The sequence below is a fragment of the Procambarus clarkii genome, chromosome 49 (assembly GCF_040958095.1).
Source record: "Procambarus clarkii isolate CNS0578487 chromosome 49, FALCON_Pclarkii_2.0, whole genome shotgun sequence".
Taxonomy (NCBI): domain Eukaryota; kingdom Metazoa; phylum Arthropoda; class Malacostraca; order Decapoda; family Cambaridae; genus Procambarus; species Procambarus clarkii.
Window position 1 is genome coordinate 17,515,891 of NC_091198.1, and position 21,820 is coordinate 17,537,710.

Here is a 21,820-nt window from a genome sequence, read left to right on the forward strand (position 1 = left end):
TTGAGGGTTGATTCATTGATGTGACCCAGAGGCTCGTGAGGGCGACGGAGGCCGCTACCCCGACCCGGGCGCACGCACCCTAGGCTACTGGGGCAGGCAATGCCTTGTACCGCCCACATATACTATAGATGGAAAGTTGAAGGCGCGTAACCCAAGTTACACCTGGTCGAGGTGCACATCCGCCCTGAACTCTTGTTATAGTCACTTGAATATGTTCCCACGCACACAACACTGCCAACGGTTAATACGGTAGCAGTAAATCTTAGTGGAATACAATCCGTGTACACGTATATTAGAGCGCGCATGTTTACTCCTCTCTCTGAACATAACCATCACATGCACCCACTTGACCTCTCATGGTGTTCAAAAGAGAACTTAATAAACACTTCCAGAGGATATCTGAGCCTCCGGGCTGTGATTCTTACGTCAACCTGCCACCAGCAACGTACTCACCTAGTTGTGTGTGTGTGGGGGGGGGCGGCTGAGCTTCGGCTCTGTGGTCCCGCCTCTCAACCGTTAATCTACCGGTGTACAGATTCCCGAGCTTCTCGAGCTCTATCATATCTACATTTGAAACTGTGTATGGAGTCAGCCTCCACCACATCACTTCCTAGTACATTCCATTTACTAACTACTCTGACACTGAAAAGGTTCTTTCTAATGTCTCTGTGGCTCATTTGGGTACTCATCTTCCATCTGTATCCTCTTGTGCGTGTACCCCCCGTCTAATAGGCTGGTTGATCCGACCACCATCGAGGAGGCCTGGTCATAGACAGGAACGCTGGGACATTGATCCCAGAAACCAGCAACAAGTATATACAAGGTACTTGTGTGTGTGTGTGAAGATGAGAATAAAGCTGGTACAAAAATTGAATTTTTATTCTTCGTGAAAGTCATCGCGGAAGTGAAGAGCGACTCGTATGTAAATTCTTCAATTCTAGCAGTTCGACAGGTTAGTGGAAGTGTCAGTCCATGATGAAGGAGTAATGCGCGCGACCTGCGTGGTAGTGACCACTCTCTGTAACCTTTACCAACACGCTCTCATTATGCTCTACATGTGTTAAACCCGAAGTATTAAGGGGGTGGTAGAGAAGATTCTAAGCAGACGCAAGGAGATTGTGGGTAAGATTCTACGAAGAGGCAAGAGGGTAGTAGACAGGATTCTACGGAGACGTAAAGGGAGGGGGGGGTTGTAAAGTGGGGTGCAGAGTGGGGGTTGGGGGGGTGTTAGAGACGGTAAAGGGGGGGAGTGTGGTGATGGAGGGGGTGGCTGTAGGCCCCACATGTGCGGCGAGGCCTGGCCTATGTGGGGTGGGAGTGAGAGCCGTCGCCACAGTCAGTCAGTCAGACGCCAGACTCGTAGCCGGTCGGACGTTCATTCCAGCCCAGCCGTCGGTGCCAAGGACTTGTATATCTCCGGCCTCACCTCCCACTCCACTCCCAGCTCTCGAGTGTTGAGGTGTCTTAGTGAACGTCTGCAAGGCGGGACTCTAATGAATATCCAGTGATCGCTTGCGTCTACATCATCCCAGCAAGTTTATTCTTGACAATTAATAGCTTCGCTCTTGAAGTTCAGATGAACATTAACATATCATCGAAGGTAAGTCCAAAGGTCCATTCGTTCAACTGAACTCGCATTTTTGTGTTAGTTCAATTCATATTGCTAGTGTGTTCACTGGGAGTTATAATACTCCCCAAGTTGGGGGGAGGGGACATTTAGATCAAGATAAGAATGGAACATTAAAATACACCTATAGTAAGCACAGGTGTCACTCCTCCACGGCTTCTTTGTTTCCAATTTTCAAATCTCTTTAAGGTCTTTGTGATAGGCCTATCGTGACGCGGCACATACTGTACTGCTGATAGGCCTATTCATGACGCGGCACCTACTACACTCGTGGTAGGCCTACTCAGTTCATGGAGTGATTAAATTAGTTTTTTCCACATGTATTTGTGAAACATGTAAAATCCAAACACCTCGTTTGACTTTCATTCATTGAAACCTTTGTAATAATATTTTCAGTTCTGCTGGATACTGCATTATTCTGGTAATAGCTTCAATATTATATTTACAGATTGATAAATATATAAATAGTACCGAGAGGCTTTAAATTAAGTTAATCTTCGTAGAGTTCAAAAGCCTCGCTTTACCCACGTGGATATAAACATATTATCTTGGGCCAGTGTGCCTGACACAACTACTTCTATGTATGTGTATAAAGTACATATGGAAGCTGCTCAGAATTGCATTTCACCTTTGTAAATGCACATTAATGACACTTCGATCACTTTATGTAGGGCATACGTAAATCTGTGTATCTATGTATTTACGTATGTAGGTTAGCTTAGCATTTTAAAAGTACCGAATCACCTTCTGTGGTTGATTGTTCAATAAATCCCTTGAACTATATGTTTAACTGATTTCTAACCCTATCCATGGAGGACAAGAAAATGTATATATGCTGGTTAGCATTGTAAATGTCTGGCCACGTCTGTGGTAGAAAATAATAATAATAAAAAAAACTTCTCTCAATATATTCAGTAATCGCGACGATTACGTGGAAGCCTTGTTGAGGACAATTACAGAAACCCAACAAATATCTCAACACGTCAAAAAGAGGGTTGCAAAATGTCTTGTGTGATCTCTGGATGGTCTTCCAAGTAGCAAATATCTAATGTGGAATCGTTCAGCGAAATTCTTCGAATTAAAACTTTTTTTTGTTATTTGTGAAAACCATTCTTTTTTTTTTTTTTAATTTACGAGTATTTATTAGAGGGCCATCATCTCTAATGACCTCTACGGGGACAGGAAGCCGGCTGCTTGTCAAGGGTCTCTACAATTTCAGCATTTTTTCAACTGAATTTTAATTGAAACGGGTAAAAACTTTACTTATAATTTATTTGCACTAGTTTATCGCCATTTATCAACTTTAGGAATATTTCTATGCAGCCAATTTAAATACGAAGCATAAATATGGTGTTAAGTCTGTAAGGCGCATAAAGAGTAGTGGGAGCGGTGACTGACAGGGGCGGCCAAGCGAACCTCTCACTCTCAACACTGTCTCTCAACACGTCTTGTTAAGATGTCCGTCACAGCTCTTTAGTGGTTTGGCATTTCTCGCGATTGTAAGAGTTATGTAATGTTCTTTTAAAGATTTTTACTGTCCAGATTGATTTTGCCGTTAACTTCAGTACTGAAGTTAACGGCATAAGTTGATTAGGCTTTAAATAATTGGTCAGCCTAGGCTATATAGTTTTTTTCTCAAACTATTTAAGAACGCCACCATTATTAATCTGTTAATGGTTTAAATAATAGGTCAATACAAAGATAACAAAGTGTCAAAGGCCAAATATCACACCACACTCGAGAACACACTTTGTATCATAGATTTTATCCTCAACTATTTTTTAGCATTCAAAATCTAATTTATTTATTTTCTAAGGTTGTGCTTTTCTAAAATTATCATTTGGAATTTTAGAGAAGAACTATCTGATGACTTCAACAGACGTTAGGGTAGCATGTGTGTTAGTGGTAGGCCTAGTTGTTGAAGGAGACATGCTTGCAACAGGTGTGTGGGATCCGTGGGCGCAGCTGTGTCTGGGTACAAGTGACAGCATGAACAACGGGTTTTCTTCCTATTGGGGAGTGGTGTACATACAACAACCTTAGAGTGTTCACTCACAGTATGAGTGACGCTGCCCAGTACTGCCACTGGCGGTGTGTTCACTCACAGTATGAGTAACGCTGCCCAGTACTGCCACTGGTGGTATGTTCACTCACAGTATAAGTGACGCTGCCCAGTACTGCCACTGGCGGTGTGTTCACTCACAGTATGAGTGACGCTGCCCAGTACTGCCACTGGCGGTGTGTCCACTCACAGTATGAGTGACGCTGCCCAGTACTGCCACTGGCGGTGTGTTCACTCACAGTATGAGTGACGCTGCCCAGTACTGCCACTGGCGGTGTGTCCACTCACAGTATGAGTGACGCTGCCCAGTACTGCCACTGTGGCGGTGTGTTCACTCACAGTATGAGTGACGCTGCCCAGTACTGCCACTGTGGCGGTGTATTCACTCACAGTATGAGTGACGCTGCCCAGTACTGTCACTAGCGGTATGTTCACTCACAGTATTAGTGACGCTGTACAATAAACTAAACGTTCGTGGAAAATTTAAACATGAGGAGACGTCGCTGCCCGCAGAGAATCCGCTCACGTGCACCAGGAACTAAATTGTCTAAACTCTTTCCATTATCACATCTTTATTGCTGTTGAGGGCGAACGCGCTCCGCACTACCACGGCGGCTTGTTCAACTACACATTCTGGAACTGTAATAACATTTTCTGATTCGTGTTTCTGCAGATTCTGATTATATATATATATATATATATATATATATATATATATATATATATATATATATATATATATATTATATATATATATATATATATATATATATATATATATATATATATATATATATTATATATATAACTGAAAACTCACACCCCAGAAGTGACTCGAACCCGTTCTGTTTCGCTGGGGTGTGAGTTTTCAGTTGTATATAGTCCTGGGGACCATTCAGGCTTGTTTGCATATATATATATATATATATATATATATATATATATATATATACATATATATACATATATATATATATATATATATATATATATATATATATATATATATATAATATAAATAATCACAGAGTGATTGTTAGCTTCAGTTCAGCATCAAACATGCTGGCCTCAGCAATGCTGTTACACACATATCACCTCCTATGTTATCTTATATGTTGTCGGCGTTATCTTATATGTTGGCCGTCGGAAGAGCAGTCTTGTAAGAGCCTGTCTTGTATTCGCGGTTCTTGAGTATAATACACACAGTTTTCGCGCCTCCTGTGATACGCTCTTGACGGAAACACAGACAAGCTACTTTAAATGGATAATATGCATAGGTATAACCTTTATTATCCTCCAGTGTAATAAACTGCGATTGTTGGTAATGTTATGGAGGGGGGGGGGGAGGTAATTGGCTGTAACAAGCAAGGATGAGGCTGTTTACTCTGACTATATGTGTGTGTACTTACCTAGTTGTGTTTGCGGGGGTTGAGCATTGGCTCTTTGGGCCCGCCTCTCAACTGTCAATCAACTGGTGTACAGGTTCCTGAGCCTACTGGGCTCTATCATATCTACATTTGAAACTGTGTATGGAGTCAGCCTCCACCACATCGCTTCCTAGTGCATTCCATCTGTTAACTACGCTGACAGTTTCCACCTGTGTCCCCTTGTTCGCGTACCACCCGTGTTAAACAGTTTATCTTTATCTACCCGGTCAATTCCTCTGAGAATTTTGTAGGTTGTGATCATGTCTCCCCTTACTCTTCTGTCTTCCAGTGTCGTGAGGTGCATTTTCCGCAGCCTTTCCTCGTAACTCATGCCTCTTAGTTCTGCGACTAGTCTAGTGGCATACCTCTGAACTTTTTCTAGTTTCGCGTTGTGCTGGACAAGGTACGGGCTCCATGCTGTATGCTAGTATACTGGGGCCGCATACTCCAGGATTGGTCTTACATATGTGGTATACAAGGTTCTGAATGATTCCTTACATAGGTTCCTGAAGGGAGTTCTGATGTTAGCCAGCCTCGCATATGCCGCAGATGTTATTCTTTTGATGTGGGCTTCAGGAGACAGGTTTGGTGTGATATCAACTCCCTGATCTTTCTCTCTGTCCGTTTCATAAAGGACTTCCTCCCCCATTCGGTATCCTGTGTTTGGCCTCCTGTTTCCACTGCCTAGTTTCATTACCTTACAATTACTCGGGTTGAACCTTAATAGTCATTTGTTAGACCATTCATGCAGTCTGTCTAGGTCATCTTGTAGCCTCATACTATCTTCCACCGTCTTAATCCTCCTCATAATTTTTGCATCATCAGCAAACAACGAGAGGAATGATTCTATACCATCAGGAAGATCATTTACATATATAAGAAACAGTATGGGTCCAAGGACTGACCCCTGCGGGACTCCACTGGTGACGTCTCGCCAATCTGAGGCCTCACCCCTCACAGTGACTCGCTGTCTTCTGTTACTTAGGTACTCCCTTATCCAATGGAGTACCTTCCCGTTCACTCCTGCCTGCATCTCTAGCTTTCGCACTAGTCTTTGGTGTGGCACTGTGTCAAAAGCTTCCTGGCAATCCAAAAATATGCAGTCTGCCCACCCCCCTCTTTCTTGTCTGATGCTTGTTGCCTGATCGTAGAATTCAATTAATCCTGTGAGGCATGACTTGCCATCCCTGAAACCATGTTGGTGCTGTCACAAAGTTCCTTCGCTCCAGATGTTCCACTAACTTTTTTCGCACAATTTTTCCATCAACTTGCTTGGTATGCAAGTTAGGAACACTGGCCTGTAGTTCAGTGCCTCGTGTCTATCCTCCTTCTTGTATATCGGGACTACGTTCGCCGTCTTCCAAATTTTTGGCAGTTCACCTGTTGCCAGTGATTTGTTATACACTATGGAGAGTGGCAGGCACAGAGCTACTGCTCCTTCCTTTAGTATCCATGGTAATATTCCATCCGGGCCTATAGCCTTTGTCACATCCAACTCTAGCAAAAGTTTCCTTACATCCCCACTGAGTGTGTGTGTGTACTCACCTATTTGTGCCTGCAGGATCGAGCATTGATTCTTGGATCCCGCCTTTGTAGCCATCGGTTGTTTACAGCAATGACTCCGGTCCCATTTCCCTATCATATCTAGTTTTAAAATTATGAATAGTTTGCTTCCATAACCTGCTCCTTAAGTGCATTCCATTTTTCCATTACTCTCACGCTAAAAGAAAACTTCCTAACATCCCTGTGACTCATCTGAGTTTCCAGCTTCCACCCATGTCCACTCGTTCTGTTACTATTCAGTGTGAACATTTCGTCTATTTCCACTCTGTCAATTCCCCTAAGTATTTTATACGTTCCTATCATAGCCCCCCTCTCCCTTCTTTTTTTCTAGTGTCGTAAGGCACAGTTCCTTCAGGCACTCTTCATACCCCATCCCTCGTAACGCTGGGACAAGTCTTGTTGCAAACTTCTGAATCTTTTCCAGTTTCCTTGTGCGTTTCTTCAGGTGGGGACTCCATGATGCATGATGGGGCGGCATACTCTAAGACTGGCCTCACGTAGGCAGTGTAAACCGCCCTAAATGCCTCCTTTCTTACGTTTCTGAATGATTTTTTAACTTTACCAGTGTAGAGTATGCTGCTGGTGTTATCCTATTTATATGTGCCTCAGGAGTTAGATTAGGTGTTACGTCCACGCCCAGGTCTCTTTCTCGAGGCGTCACAGGTAGGCTGTTCCCCTTCATTGTGTACTGTCCCTTTGGTCTCCTATCTCCTAGTCCCATTTCCATATCTTTACATTTGCTCGTGTTGAATTCCAGTAGCCATTTCTCTGACCATCTCTGCAACCTGTTCAAGTCCTCTTGGATGATCCTACAATCCTCATCTGTCACAACTCTTCTCATCAACTTTGCGTCATCCGCGAACATCAACATGTAGGACTCTACACCTGTAAACATGTCGTTAACATATATTAGAAATAGAATTGTTCTCAGCACCGATCCTTGAGGTACTCCACTCGTTACTGTTCGCCAGTCCGACTTCTCGCCCCTTACCGTAACTCTCTGGCTCCTACTGTTAGGTAGTTCCTTATCCATGCTAGGGCCTTTCCGCTTACTCCCGCCTGCCTCTCAAGTTTGAATAGCAGTCTCATGTGCGGTACTGTATCAAAGGCCTTTTGGCAGTCCAGAAATATGCAGTTTGCCCAACCTTCTCCGTCCTGTCTTATCCTTGTTATTTTATCATAGAATTCCAAAAGGTTTGTTAGGCAAGATTTCCCTTTCCAGAACCCATGTTGATGTTTGTTTACAAACCTAATGTTCTCCAGGTGCTCAACAAGTCTTAGCCTAATTATTCTTTCAAGTATTTTGCAGAGGATGCTTGTCAGTGATACAGGTCTATAGTTAAAGGCCTCCTCCTTATCCCCTTTCTTGAAAATCGGTACGACATTGTCAGAGGAACGCTGAGGGCCTGCGCTGCCCCTTTTAGTATCCACGGTGATACTTTGTCTGGTCCAACCGCTTTAGTTGCATCTAGTGTTGTCAACGGTATCATTACCTTCTTTGCTGTCACCTCTATATCTGATAGTCTTTCATCTAGGGTAATCTCTTCTAACAATGGCAGCTGCTCAGGCTCGGTTGTGAACACTATGAAAACTGACATTCAGTGCCTCGCAGATTTCCTTGTCATTTTCAATATATGCCCCTTCTATTTTCCTTAGTCTTGTCACTTGGTCGTTCACCGACATTTTTCTTCTAATATGGCTGTGCAGTAATTTAGGTTGCTTTTTCGCTTTGATCGCAATATCGTTCTCATAATTTCTTTCCGATGTTCGTCTTATGTTAATGTAATCGTTCCTAGCTCTGTTGTATCTGCTTCTGTTGTCCTCTGTTCTTTGTCTTCTGTACTTCCTCCACTCCCGCCTGCTGGCCATTTTTGCTTCCTGACACTGTCTATTAAACCATGGGTTATTATATTCCTTCTTATTTTTCCCTTGTACTTTTGGTATAAATCTTTCTTCGGCCTCCTTGCATTTCCATATGACTTGGTTCATCATATCTTGGACTGTCTTTCCTCTAATTTCTTCCTCACACTGCACGTCTCCCAGGTAGTTCCTTATTCTCCTGTGTGTATGTGTGTGTGTGTGTGTGTGTGTGTGTGTGTGTGTGTGTGTGTGTGTGTGTGTGTGTGTGTGTGTATTCACCTAGTTGTGCTTGCGAGGGTTTAGCTCTGCTCTTTCGGCCTGCCTCTCAACTGACAATCACACACACACACACAGGAAGCAGCCCGTAGCAGCTGTCGAACTACAAGATACCCATTTACTGTTAGGTGAACGGGGACATCAGGGTGAAAGTAACTCTGCCCATTGTTTCTCGTCGGCGCCGGGAATCGAACCCCGGACCACAGGATTACGTGTCCAATGTGCTGTCCACTCAGCCACTGGCCCCTTGTGTTTACTAGTTGTTTACTAGTTGTGTTTTGCGGGGGTTGAGCTTTGCTCTTTCGGCCCGCCTCTCAACTGTCAATCAACTGTTTACTAACTACTTTTTTTTTCTTTTTTTTTCCCCACACCACACACACACACCCCAGGAAGCAGCCCGTGACAGCTGACTAACTCCCAGGTACCTATTTACTGCTAGGTAACAGGGGCACTTAGGGTGAAAGAAACTTTGCCCATTTGTTTCTGCCTCGTGTGGGAATCGAACCCGCGCCACAGAATTACGAGCCCTGCGCGCTATTGTGTGTGGCTGTGTGTGTGTGTGTGTGTGTACTCATCTAGTTGTACTCATCTAGTGCTTGCGGGGGTTGAGCTTTGTCTTCTTGGTCCTTATCTTTCAACTACCAATTAACTAATATACAGGTTCCTGAGCCTTCTGGGCTCTATCATACCTATATTCGAAACTGTGTATGGAGTCAGCCTCCACCACATCACTGCCTAATGCATTCCATTTATTAAATACTTTGACACTGAAAAAAATCTTAACAACATCTCTGGTGTTCATTTTGGGTGCTCAGTTTTCACCTTTGTCCCCTTGTGCAAGTACCTCCCGTGTTAAACAATGTCTTTATCTAACATGTCTATTCCGCTGAGAATTTTGTATGCCTTTCCTCGTAACTCATACCTCTTAGTTCTGGAGCTAGTTTAGTGGTCTTCCTTTGGACCTTCTCCAGCTTCGTCATATGTTTGACAAGGTATGGACTCCAGTTCTTAAGTACGGGGCTCCAGCCTGGTTTGCATATGTGATATGCAAGGTTCTAAATGATTCCTTACACAAATTTCTAAAGGCATTTCTGATGTTATCCAGCCTCGCATACGCCGCTTATGATATCCTTTTGATGTGGCCTTCAGAAGACAGGTTCGGTGTGATATCAACTCCTAGATCTTTCTCTCTGTCCATTTCACGGAGGACGTCCTCTCCTATTCGTTACCTCGTGTCTGCTACAGTGTACCAGGGCTGTTACAGTGTAGTCCGGGGCTGTTACAGGCAGTGTAGTCCGGGGCTGCTACAGTGTAGTCCGGGGCTGCTACAGTGTAGTCCAGGGCTACTACAGCGTAGTCCAGGGCTGCTACAGTGTAGTCCGGGGCTGCTACAGTGTAGTCCGGGGCTGCTACAGTGTAGTCCGGGGCTGCTACAGTGTAGTCCGGGGCTGCTACAGGCAGTGTAGTCCGGGGCTGCTACAGTGTAGTCCGGGGCTACTACAGCGACACGCTGCTCAACTACACTAACGGGAACATCTCCGCGGCTCTCTCACAGGAAACAAAGGACTGGAGCGCTTAACCTGAGGGACTGAACCTGCCAGAGAAGCACTTTGTTGGTGATTATTACAGCACAGTGACGCTCACGGCCTGGCCAGCCTCCCTCATACATGGCCTGGCCAGCCTCCCTCATACATGGCCTGGCCAGCCTCCCTCATACGTGGCCTGGCCACCCTCCCTCATACGTGGCCTGGCCACCCTCCCTCATACGTGGCCTGGCCACCCTCCCTCATACGTGGCCTGGCCACCCTCCCTCATACGTGGCCTGGCCACCCTCCCTCATACGTGGCCTGGCCAGCCTTCCTCATACGTGGCCTGGTGTGGCCAGCCTCCCTCATACGTGGCCTGGCGTGGCCAGCCTCCCTCATACGTGGCCTGGCGTGGCCAGCCTCCCTCATACGTGGCCTGGCCAGCCTCCCTCATACATGGCCTGGCCAGCCTCCCTCATACATGGCCTGGCCAGCCTCCCTCATACATGGCCTGGCCAGCCTCCCTCATACATGGCCTGGTGTGGTCAGCCTCCCTCATACATGGCCTGGCCAGCCTCCCTCATACATGGCCTGGTGTGGCCAGCCTCCCTCATACATGGCCTGGCCAGCCTCCCTCATACATGGCCTGGCCAGCCTCCCTCATACATGGCCTGGCCAGCCTCCCTCATACATGGCCTGACCAGCCTCCCTCATACATGGCCTGGCCAGCCTCCCTCATACATGGCCTGGCCAGCCTCCCTCATACATGGCCTGGCCAGCCTCCCTCATACATGGCCTGGCCAGCCTCCCTCATACATGGCCTGGCCAGCCTCCCTCATACGTGGCCTGGCCAGCCTCCCTCATACGTGGCCTGGCCAGCCTCCCTCATACATGGCCTGGTGTGGCCAGCCTCCCTCATACGTGGCCTGGCCAGCCTCCCTCATACATGGCCTGGTGTGGCCAGCCTCCCTCATACATGGCCTGGCCAGCCTCCCTCATACATGGCCTGGCCAGCCTCCCTCATACATGGCCTGGCCAGCCTCCCTCATACATGGCCTGGCCAGCCTCCCTCATACGTGGCCTGGCCAGCCTCCCTCATACGTGGCCTGGCCAGCCTCCCTCATACGTGGCCTGGCCAGCCTCCCTCATACATGGCCTGGTGTGGCCAGCCTCCCTCATACGTGGCCTGGCCAGCCTCCCTCATACATGGCCTGGTGTGGCCAGCCTCCCTCATACATGGCCTGGCCAGCCTCCCTCATACATGGCCTGGCCAGCCTCCCTCATACATGGCCTGGCCAGCCTCCCTCATACATGGCCTGGCCAGCCTCCCTCATACATGGCCTGGCCAGCCTCCCTCATACATGGCCTGGCCAGCCTCCCTCATACATGGCCTGGCCAGCCTCCCTCATACATGGCCTGGCCAGCCTCCCTCATACATGGCCTGGCCAGCCTCCCTCATACATGGCCTGGCCAGCCTCCCTCATACATGGCCTGGCCAGCCTCCCTCATACATGGCCTGGTGTGGCCAGCCTCCCTCATACATGGCCTGGTGTGGCCTGCCTCCCTCATACGTGGCCTGGTGTGGCCAGCCTCCCTCATACATGGCCTGGCCAGCCTCCCTCATACATGGCCTGGTGTGGCCAGCCTCCCTCATACATGGCCTGGTGTGGCCAGCCTCCCTCATACATGGCCTGGTGTGGCTAGCCTCCCTCATACATGGCCTGGTGTGGCCAGCCTCCCTCATACATGGCCTGGTGTGGCCAGCCTCCCTCATACATGGCCTGGTGTGGCCAGCCTCCCTCATACATGGCCTGGTGTGGCCAGCCTCCCTCATACATGGCCTAACGGTGATAGAAATGACAACACACATATGGATACCACCTATGTCAGACCAATCTTGAAGTTTGCAGCTCCAGCATGGAGTCCATATCTCGCAAAGCAGAAGATTGAACTGGAGAAAGTCCAAAGGTTTGCCACCAGACTAGTACCCGAGCTGAAAGGTATGAGCTACGAGGAAAGACTTCGGGAATTAAACCTCACGTCGCTGGAAGACAGAAGAGTTAGGGGAGACATGATCACGACATTCAAAATTCTCAAAGGAATTGATAAGGTAGATAGATTATTTAACACAGGGACACGCGCACTAGGGGACACAGGTGGAAATCGAGTGCTCAAATGAGCCATAGAGACATTAGAAAGAATTTGTTTAGTGTCAAATTAGTTGATAAATGGAATGCATTAGGCAGTAATGTGGTGGAGGCTGACTCCATACACGGTTTCAAGTGTAGATATGATAGAGCCCAGTAGGCTCAGGAATCTGTACACCAGTTGATTGACAGTGGAGAGGCGGGACCAAAGAGCCAGAGCTCAACCCGCCAAACACACACCGAAACTACGACGTTGGTACAACGTTCGAACAAGTTTTAACACCTAACTAGTTGTAACAACCAATATAGCAAGTTGTAACAACGTTCTAATACGTCATAAACACGTTAAGCCAAGATATAACAACTTTATTACAAGTTGTAACAAGCGGAAAATAGAGACAGTTTTGGTTTGTGTTTCCAGGGAACTCCCTCAAACACAACTAGGTGAGTACACACACACACAGTGTGTGAGTGTGTGTTCTCTCTCACAGAGAGAGAGAGAGAGAGAGAGAGAGAGAGAGAGAGAGAGAGAGAGAGAGAGAGAGATAGAGAGAGAGAGAGAGAGAGAGAGAGAGAGAGAGAGAGAGAGAGAGAGAGAGAGAGAGAGAGAGATAGCGAGAGAGAGAGAGAGATAGCGAGAGAGAGAGAGAGATAGCGAGAGAGAGAGAGAGATAGCGAGAGAGAGAGAGAGAGAGAGAGAGAGAGAGAGAGAGAGAGAGAGAGAGAGAGAGAGAGAGAGAGAGAGAGAGAGAGAGAGAGAGAGAGAGAGAGAGAGAGAGAGAATGACCGCCAAATTAACCGTGGCAGCTCCCACTAAGAGCGCCATAGTCCCGTTGTCGCCTGGGAAAAGAGCACACAGGCATGAACAATGGTGACGCTCTCATAATGTCCGGGAGACTGCATCCTCCCCCGCCCCCCCTCCTCCCTGCATCACAGTCCTCCTGTGACCAACAGTCACATGCAAGTTGCCTCTCTGCTGTACCTCTTAATGCCATCTTGGAAGAATGTTACTCTTCGCTGCAGAGTTTACAAGCGTCGAGGCGCTGCGAGGTCGTCCTCACCTTCCGTTATTACCAACGACCACAAGAGCGACAGATAACGTAAGTGTCGTTAGTGATGATAGTTGGTGAGAGGCGCTGTTAGTCGTATATGACGGATTGTGGTGGCGAGGGGGGGGGGGGGGAGGCGGTGTACGCTATAATGGGGTTAGTTGGTGGTAGTTGTGGTGGTAGTTGTGGTGGGGAATGGGAAGGTTGTGTGGTTGACTAGTGCCAGAGTTTACCGTAGTTTACCTGGTAGTAGTTATGGTGGCGGCGGCGACGAGCGGTTGTAGCAGACATCAGTCTCCAGTCACCGCCGCTACAGTCACCGCCGCTCCAGTCACCGCCGCTCCAGTCACCGGCGCTCCAGTCACCGCTGCTCCAGTCACCGTCGCTCCAGTCACCGTCGCTCCAGTCACCGCCGCTCCAGTCACCACTATTTAAGAAATTACCGAAAGAAAATGTACCATTAAACCCATATTAAATACTACCATACCTGGAGAGGTGTTCTGAGAGTTCTTCTACTCCCCGAGCCCGGCCCGAGGCCAGGCTTGACTTGTGATAACTTGGTCTACCAGGTTGTTGCTTGGAGCGGCCCGCAGGCCCACATACCCACTACAGCCTGGTTGGTCCGGCACTTCTTGCAAGAACCTGTCCAAGTGCCTCTTGAATACATCCACCTTTGTACCGGCAATATTTCTAATGCTTGCTGGGAGGGTGTTGAACACCTGTGGACCTCTGGTGTTCAGTGTTCTCTGGTTGTGTCTATGGCACCTCTACTCCTCACTGGTTCTATTCTGCATTTCCTTCCGTGTCTTAAATCCAGTATGTTGTTATTCTACTATGCACATTTGGGACCTAGCCTTCATGTATCTTCTATGTATATATTTGTTGATACCTTGCCCCTCTCCTTGTCCATTTTCAAAGCTTTGAGACGGTCCCAGTAATGAAGATATTCTATGGTGTCTATATGTGCCGTACATGAGCTCTGTAGTCACTGTAACTCGGCGATCTCTCCCGCTGTGACGGAGGGAGTACCGAGCAGTACTCCAGGCGGCGGGGAGAGCTGCTGGTGGGAACAGTCGCCTGTGATGCAAGAGGAGTAGCCTTCCCACACTCAACTTATTTAATTGAACTTGGTCTTTATGGCTCTCATAGCAAACTGCTTCTGAATCACTCTAGTGTGCGAGTGGATGCTACAGGCGTATTGTACTGTGCTATAGTGACGGTACGTGCTTGTATTGTACCGTGTGGTAGTGACGGTACGTGCTTGTATTGTACCGTGCGATAGTGACGGTACGTGCTTGTATTGTACTGTGCGATAGTGACGGTACGTGCTTGTATTGTACCGTGCGATAGTGACGGTACGTGCTTGTATTGTACCGTGCGATAGTGACGGTACGTGCTTGTATTGTACCGTGCGATAGTGACGGTACGTGCTTGTATTGTACTGTGCGATAGTGACGGTACGTGCTTGTATTGTACCCTGCGATAGTGACGGTACGTGCTTGTATTGTACCGTGCGATAGTGACGGTACGTGCTTGCATTGTACCCTGCGACAGTGACGGTACAAACACTTTGTCTAGTGCCAGCAGAGGACTCCGGCACTGACTAGTGCCAGTAGAGGACTCCGGCACTGACTAGTGCCAGTAGAGGACTCTGGCACTGACTAGTGCCAGTAGAGGACTCCGGCACTGACTAGTGCCAGTAGAGGACTCCGGCACTGACTAGTGCCAGTAGAGGACTCCGGCACTGACTAGTGCCAGTAGAGGACTCTGGCACTGACCAACTAGCCCACAATACCTAAGCCAGAACAACTCATAAGGACTCGATAAGAGCATTGATCAGCAGCATTACTAATGCTGTTGTTGCTACAATGCTGTTACGTTGCTACTAATGCTGTGGTTGCTACAATGCTGCTACGTCGCTACTAATGCTGTTGTTGCTACAATGCTGCTACGTCGCTACTAATGCTGTTGTTGCTACAATGCTGTTACGTTGCTACTAATGCTGAGATTGCTACTAATGATATTGTTGTTATTATTACCACAATAACAGCATCAGTAGCAAGAATAACAGCATTATCAACAAACAGCAGGGAAGGTGCGGAAGACAGGCCTGGGAACAGTTATGGAACAGCAGCATGACTCGGGGAGCAGCAGCAGCAGCATCAGCATGACTGGGGAAGCAGCAGCAGCATGACTGGGAGCAGCAGCAGCATGACTGGGAGCAGCAGCAGCATGACTGGGAGCAGCAGCAGCATGACTGGGAGCAGCAGCAGCATGACTGGGAGCAGCAGCAGCAGCATGACTGGGAGCAGCAGCAGCAGCAGCATGACTGGGAGCAGCAGCAGCAGCATGACTGGGAGCAGCAGCAGCAGCATGACTGGGAGCAGCAGCATGACTGGGAGCAGCAGCATGACTGGGAGCAGCAGCAGCAGCATGACTGGAAGCAGCAGCAGCATGACTGGGAGCAGCAGCAGCAGCAGCAGCATGACTGGGAGCAGCAGCAGCAGCATGACTGGGAGCAGCAGCAGCAGCATGACTGGGAGCAGCAGCAGCAGCATGACTGGGAGCAGCAGCAGCAGCATGACTGGGAGCAGCAGCAGCAGCAGCAGCATGACTGGGAGCAGCAGCAGCAGCAGCAGCAGCAGCATGACTGGGAGCAGCAGCATGACTCGGAGCAGCAGCAGCATGGAAGAGTTACAGCCGCCGTTAAACTGTCGTGACTGGCTTCGGTAAACTGCTTATTCCAGGTGATTGAGGCCCCGCAGGGGTGCGGCGCCCCACAATGGTAGGAGGTCACGCCCGGAGCCCTGCCCCACAGCGGGCGGGGTCACGCCCCGAGCCCTGCCCCACAGCGGGCGGGGTCACGCTCCGAGCCCTGCCCCACAGCGGGCGGGGTCACGCTCCGAGCCCTGCCCCACAGCGGGCGGGGTCACGCCCCGAGCCCTGCCCCACAGCGGGCGGGGTCACGCCCCGAGCCCTGCCCCACAGCGGGCGGGGTCACGCTCCGAGCCCTGCCCCACAGCGGGCGGGGTCACGCCCGGAGCCCTGCCCCACAGCGGGCGGGGGTCCCGCTCCGAGCCCTGCCCCACAGCGGACGGGGTCACGCTCCGAGCCCTGCCCCACAGCGGGCGGGGTCACGCCCCGAGCCCTGCCCCACAGCGGACGGGGTCACGCCCCGAGCCCTGCCCCACAGCGGACGGGGTCACGCCCCGAGCCCTGCCCCACAGCGGACGGGGTCACGCCCCGAGCCCTGCCCCACAGCGGGCGGGGGTCACGCCCCGAGCCCTGCCCCACAGCGGACGGGGTCACGCCCCGAGCCCTGCCCCACAGCGGGCGGGGGCAGCAGTACTCACAAGCTGGGCCACGTGGAGGCCTGCCACGTGCCACGTGGAGACGTACGTGCTGGCGTACACGACACATACCGCTGGTAAATGTGTGAACCATCAGTAAATAATAACGTGAAAATTGAGAGGCCAGTAAGTGCGCCACACTACCTTCTCCAGCAGCCTGTATAGGGTGCTAGTCTTAGTTCCATGGTCTTAGTTCCTTGGTCTTAGTTCCTTGGTCTTAGTTCCTTGGTCTTAGTTCCTTGGTCTTAGTTCCTTGGTCTTAGTTCCTTGGTCTTAGTTCCTTGGTCTTAGTTCCTTAGTCTTAGTTCCTTGGTCTTAGCTCCTTGGTCTTAGTTCCTTGGTCTTAGTTCCTTGCTCTTAGTTCCTTGCTCTTAGTTCCTTGGTCTTAGTTCCTTGGTCTTAGTTCCTTGGTCTTAGTTCCTTGCTCTTAGTTCCTTGGTCTTAGCTCCTTGGTCTTAGTTCCTTGGTCTTAGTTCCTTGGTCTTAGTTCCTTGGTCTTAGTTCCTTAGTCTTAGTTCCTTGGTCTTAGTTCCTTGGTCTTAGTTCCTTGGTCTTAGTTCCTTGGTCTTAGTTCCTTAGTCTTAGTTCCTTGGTCTTAGCTCCTTGGTCTTAGTTCCTTGGTCTTAGTTCCTTGGTCTTAGTTCCTTGCTCTTAGTTCCTTGGTCTTAGTTCCTTGGTCTTAGTTCCTTGGTCTTAGCTCCTTAGTCTTAGTTCCTTGGTCTTAGTTCCTTGGTCTTAGTTCCTTGGTCTTAGTTCCTTGCTCTTAGTTCCTTAGTCTTAGTTCCTTGGTCTTAGTTCCTTAGTCTTAGTTCCTTAGTCTTAGTTCCTTGGTCTTAGTTCCTTGGTCTTAGTTCCATGGTCTTAGTTCCTTGCTCTTAGTTCCATGGTCTTAGTTCCTTGGTCTTAGTTCCTTGGTCTTAGTTCCTTGCTCTTAGTTCCTTGGTCTTAGTTCCTTGGTCTTAGTTCCTTGGTCTTAGTTCCTTAGTCTTAGCTCCTTAGTCTTAGTTCCTTGGTCTTAGTTCCTTGGTCTTAGTTCCTTGGTCTTAGTTCCTTGGTCTTAGTTCCTTAGTCTTAGTTCCTTGGTCTTAGTTCCTTAGTCTTAGCTCCTTAGTCTTAGTTCCATGGTCTTAGTTCCTTGGTCTTAGTTCCTTGGTCTTAGTTCCTTGCTCTTAGTTCCTTAGTCTTAGTTCCTTGGTCTTAGTTCCTTAGTCTTAGTTCCTTAGTCTTAGTTCCTTGGTCTTAGTTCCATGGTCTTAGTTCCTTGCTCTTAGTTCCATGGTCTTAGTTCCTTAGTCTTAGTTCCTTGGTCTTAGTTCCTTAGTCTTAGTTTCTTAGTCTTAGTTCCTTGGTCTTAGTTCCTTAGTCTTAGTTTCTTAGTCTTAGTTCCTTGGTCTTAGTTCCTTAGTCTTAGTTCCTTAGTCTTAGTTCCTTGGTCTTAGTTCCTTAGTCTTAGTTCCTTAGTCTTAGTTCCTTGGTCTTAGTTCCATGGTCTTAGTTCCTTAGTCTTAGTTCCTTGGTCTTAGTTTCTTAGTCTTAGTTCCTTGGTCTTAGTTCCTTAGTCTTAGTTCCTTAGTCTTAGTTTCTTAGTCTTAGTTCCTTGGTCTTAGTTCCTTAGTCTTAGTTTCTTAGTCTTAGTTCCTTGGTCTTAGTTCCTTAGTCTTAGTTCCTTAGTCTTAGTTCCTTAGTCTTAGTTCCTTAGTCTTAGTTCCTTGGTCTTAGTTCCTTGGTCTTAGTTCCATGGTCTTAGTTCCTTGCTCTTAGTTCCATGGTCTTAGTTCCTTAGTCTTAGTTCCTTGGTCTTAGTTCCTTAGTCCTTAGTTTCTTAGTCTTAGTTCCTTGGTCTTAGTTCCTTAGTCTTAGTTTCTTAGTCTTAGTTCCTTAGTCTTAGTTCCTTAGTCTTAGTTCCTTGGTCTTAGTTCCTTAGTCTTAGTTCCTTAGTCTTAGTTCCTTGGTCTTAGTTCCTTAGTCTTAGTTCCTTACACCAAAAACAATAAACTATCTAAAGTACAACACTGGCACAAAGGCTTCGAAACTTATATCAACTCCACGTTTGTAAATGGATTTTATATTAGTGTTATATCAGCATAAAATATGCAGTAATATATATTGGAAGTGTGGTGCAGGTGTGGTGCATGTGTGGTGCAGGTGTGGTGCATGTGTGGTGCAGGTGTGGTGCAGGTGTGGTGCATGTGTGGTGCAGGCGTGGTGCAGGTGTGGTGCAGGTGTGTGGTGTATGTGTGGTGCAGGTGTGTGGTGCATGTGTGGTGCATGTGTGGTGCAGGTGTGGTGCAGGCGTGGTGCAGGTGTGGTGCAGGTGTGGTGCAGGTGTGGTGCAGGTGTGGTGCAGGTGTGGTGGTGGTGGCGTGGACTGCATCACGCTCCAGCGACTCCTCAAGTGTAACCTGTAACTCAAGTCATCACTCGTTGCTTTAAAGCTATAACTTTAAACACTATTTTATCCCGCGTGTTGTCCCAGTGCCCAACACCCCCCAAGAGTGTGTTATCATCACTAGTAAGATAACTGGACTATACTCACAGTGTAACGCTTCCTAAGTTATCTTTACCGCAGGAAAAGTGTTAAGAGTTTAAGTGAAGTTGTGCACCCGAGCGGAGGCTTGCTCGGGTGTACTTGAGTCTGTGAAGTGCTTGACAAAACATTACATGTTATATTGAATATAACATTGAAGCCTCGGGGGGAACACCTCACCCGTCCGTGGCCACACCTCACCCGTCCGTGGCCACGCCTCACCCGCCCGTGGCCACACCTCACCCGTCCGTGGTCACACTTCACCCGCCCGTGGCCACACCACACCCGCCCGTGGCCACACCTCACCCGTCCGTGGCCACACTTCACCCGCCCGTGGCCACACCTCACCCGTCCGTGGCCACACCTCACCCGTCCGTGGCCACACCTCACCCGCCCGTGGCCACACCTCACCCGCCCGTGGCCACACCTCACCCGTCCGTGGCCACACCTCACCCGCCCGTGGCCACACACCCCCACCCGTTGCCAAGACCTTTGAGACAAACTAAAGTCAAAGTATTAGGTAATCAAGGCATCACTCAGTTCCGACAAATCAATAATTGCTCTTGCTCACTTATCAAGTAATGAGGAGAGCTGCAAGCGCGCCTTGCTTGTCGTGTTGTGAACCAACCCGTTCTCGCACTTGCTTATAGTCAATATTGGCTTATTTAATAAGTGCATATGTGACATACTAATTGATTGCAAATATTTTAGTTTACCTTGAAAAGCTTCATAGAAAACACCGACCTCACCTAACCTTCTTAGTATGTTAAGATAAGCATCTTATTGATTCTTATTTACAATTATTACTTAACCTATCAACGGTATAGGTTAAGTAATAATTGTAATTAAGAAGCAATAAGATGCTTATCTTAACATACTAAGAAGGTTAGGTGAGGTCGGTGTTTTCTATGAAGCTTTTCAATGTAAATTAAAATATTCACAATCAATTAGTATGTCACAATATGCACTTATTAAATAAGCCAATATTGTACTATAAGCAAGTGCGAGAACGGGTTGTGTGAACACAGGTGTTTAACACCTGTAGCAGTTACCCAACACCTGTGACTGCTGTCTACCGATACGTCTGACCACTAATCTCCACCAGATCATTGATCATACAGCATCTCCCTCAACTCCTAAACTATCAATTTCTTTCTTCACACTTATGGAACCCATTCACTTGGATTGGTCGGTACAGCCACGGCCTTGCAGGTCCGCGTTCGATCGCCAGTGGTGCAAGGTTGTTGGGCACCATTCCTTCCCTCCGTCCTAACTTGTAGGCTACGGCTGCTTGGTCACGCTGGCTTAGTGCTTCCTCCTGGTAGTTACCTTTCCTTCACAGTGGTGTGAGCGTGGATAAGATTTCCTCATCATGTATGTGAGCATGACTTAGACTTGTCTTAGTCATGTGTGTCTTAGCAGGCTCAAGCAAGTTAAGTCTGCTTGATTAGGCCTGTTAAAGTCTGTTTGATTAGGCGTGATTGAGTCTGCTTCATTAGGCCTGATTGAGTCTGCTTCATTAGGCCTGCTTGAGTCTGCTTCATTAGGCCTGATTGAGTCTGCTTCATTAGGCCTGATTGAGTCTGCTTCATTAGGCCTGCTTGAGTCTGCTTCATTAGGCCTGCTTGAGTCTGCTTCATTAGGCCTGCTTGAGTCTGCTTCATTAGGCCTGCTTGAGTCTGCTTCATTAGGCCTGCTTGAGTCTGCTTCATTAGGCCTGCTCGAGTCTGCTTCATTAGGCCTGCTCGAGTCTGCTTCATTAGGCCTGATTGAGTCTGCTTCATAAGGCCTGTTTGAGTCTGCTTCATTAGGCCTGCTTGAGTCTGCTTCATTAGGCCTGCTTGAGTCTGCTTCATTAGGCCTGCTCGAGTCTGCTTCATTAGGCCTGCTCGAGTCTGCTTCATTAGGCCTGCTTGAGTCTGCTGGAACCGGGTCAAGTTGAGCGGGTTGAAGCAGACGTCCTTGCGGGCGTGATGAGCGCCCCGGGTAGTGCCGGCCGCTGCTCCTCTAACCTGTTCCCTCACAGTCCGTTCATTAGTCTAGGAACCGCTATCCTGCCCGGCCTCTCCACTCCTCCCTGCCCGGCCTCTCCACTCCTCCCTGCCCGGCCTCTCCACTCCTCCCTGCCCGGCCTCTCCACTCCTCCCTGCCCGGCCTCTCCACTCCTCCCTGCCCGGGCTCTCCACTCCTCCCTGCCCGGCCTCTCCACTCCTCCCTGCCCGGCCTCTCCACTCCTCCCTGCCCGGCCTCTCCACTCCTCCCTGCCCGGCCTCTCCACTCCTCCCTGCCCGGCCTCTCCACTCCTCCCTGCCCGGCCTCTCCACTCCTCCCTGCCCGGCCTCTCCACTCCTCCCTGCCCGGCCTCTCCACTCCTCCCTGCCCGGCCTCTCCACTCCTCCCTGCCCG

The 21,820-nt window shown here is 48.8% G+C and overlaps 1 protein-coding gene across 2 annotated transcripts in view; it reads left to right on the forward strand.

The window, feature by feature from the left end:
- The first annotated feature begins 1,355 nt into the window (after positions 1 to 1,355).
- The window catches only part of tyn (trynity), a 98,578-nt gene continuing 78,113 nt past the window's right edge, over positions 1,356 to 21,820 (forward strand). For both annotated transcript variants that reach the window (XM_069303051.1, XM_045750097.2), the window contains exon 1: positions 1,356 to 1,600. In XM_069303051.1, coding sequence (XP_069159152.1) covers positions 1,577 to 1,600 — 24 coding nt within the window. In that variant the 5' untranslated portion in view covers positions 1,356 to 1,576. The remainder of the gene's footprint in view (positions 1,601 to 21,820) is intronic.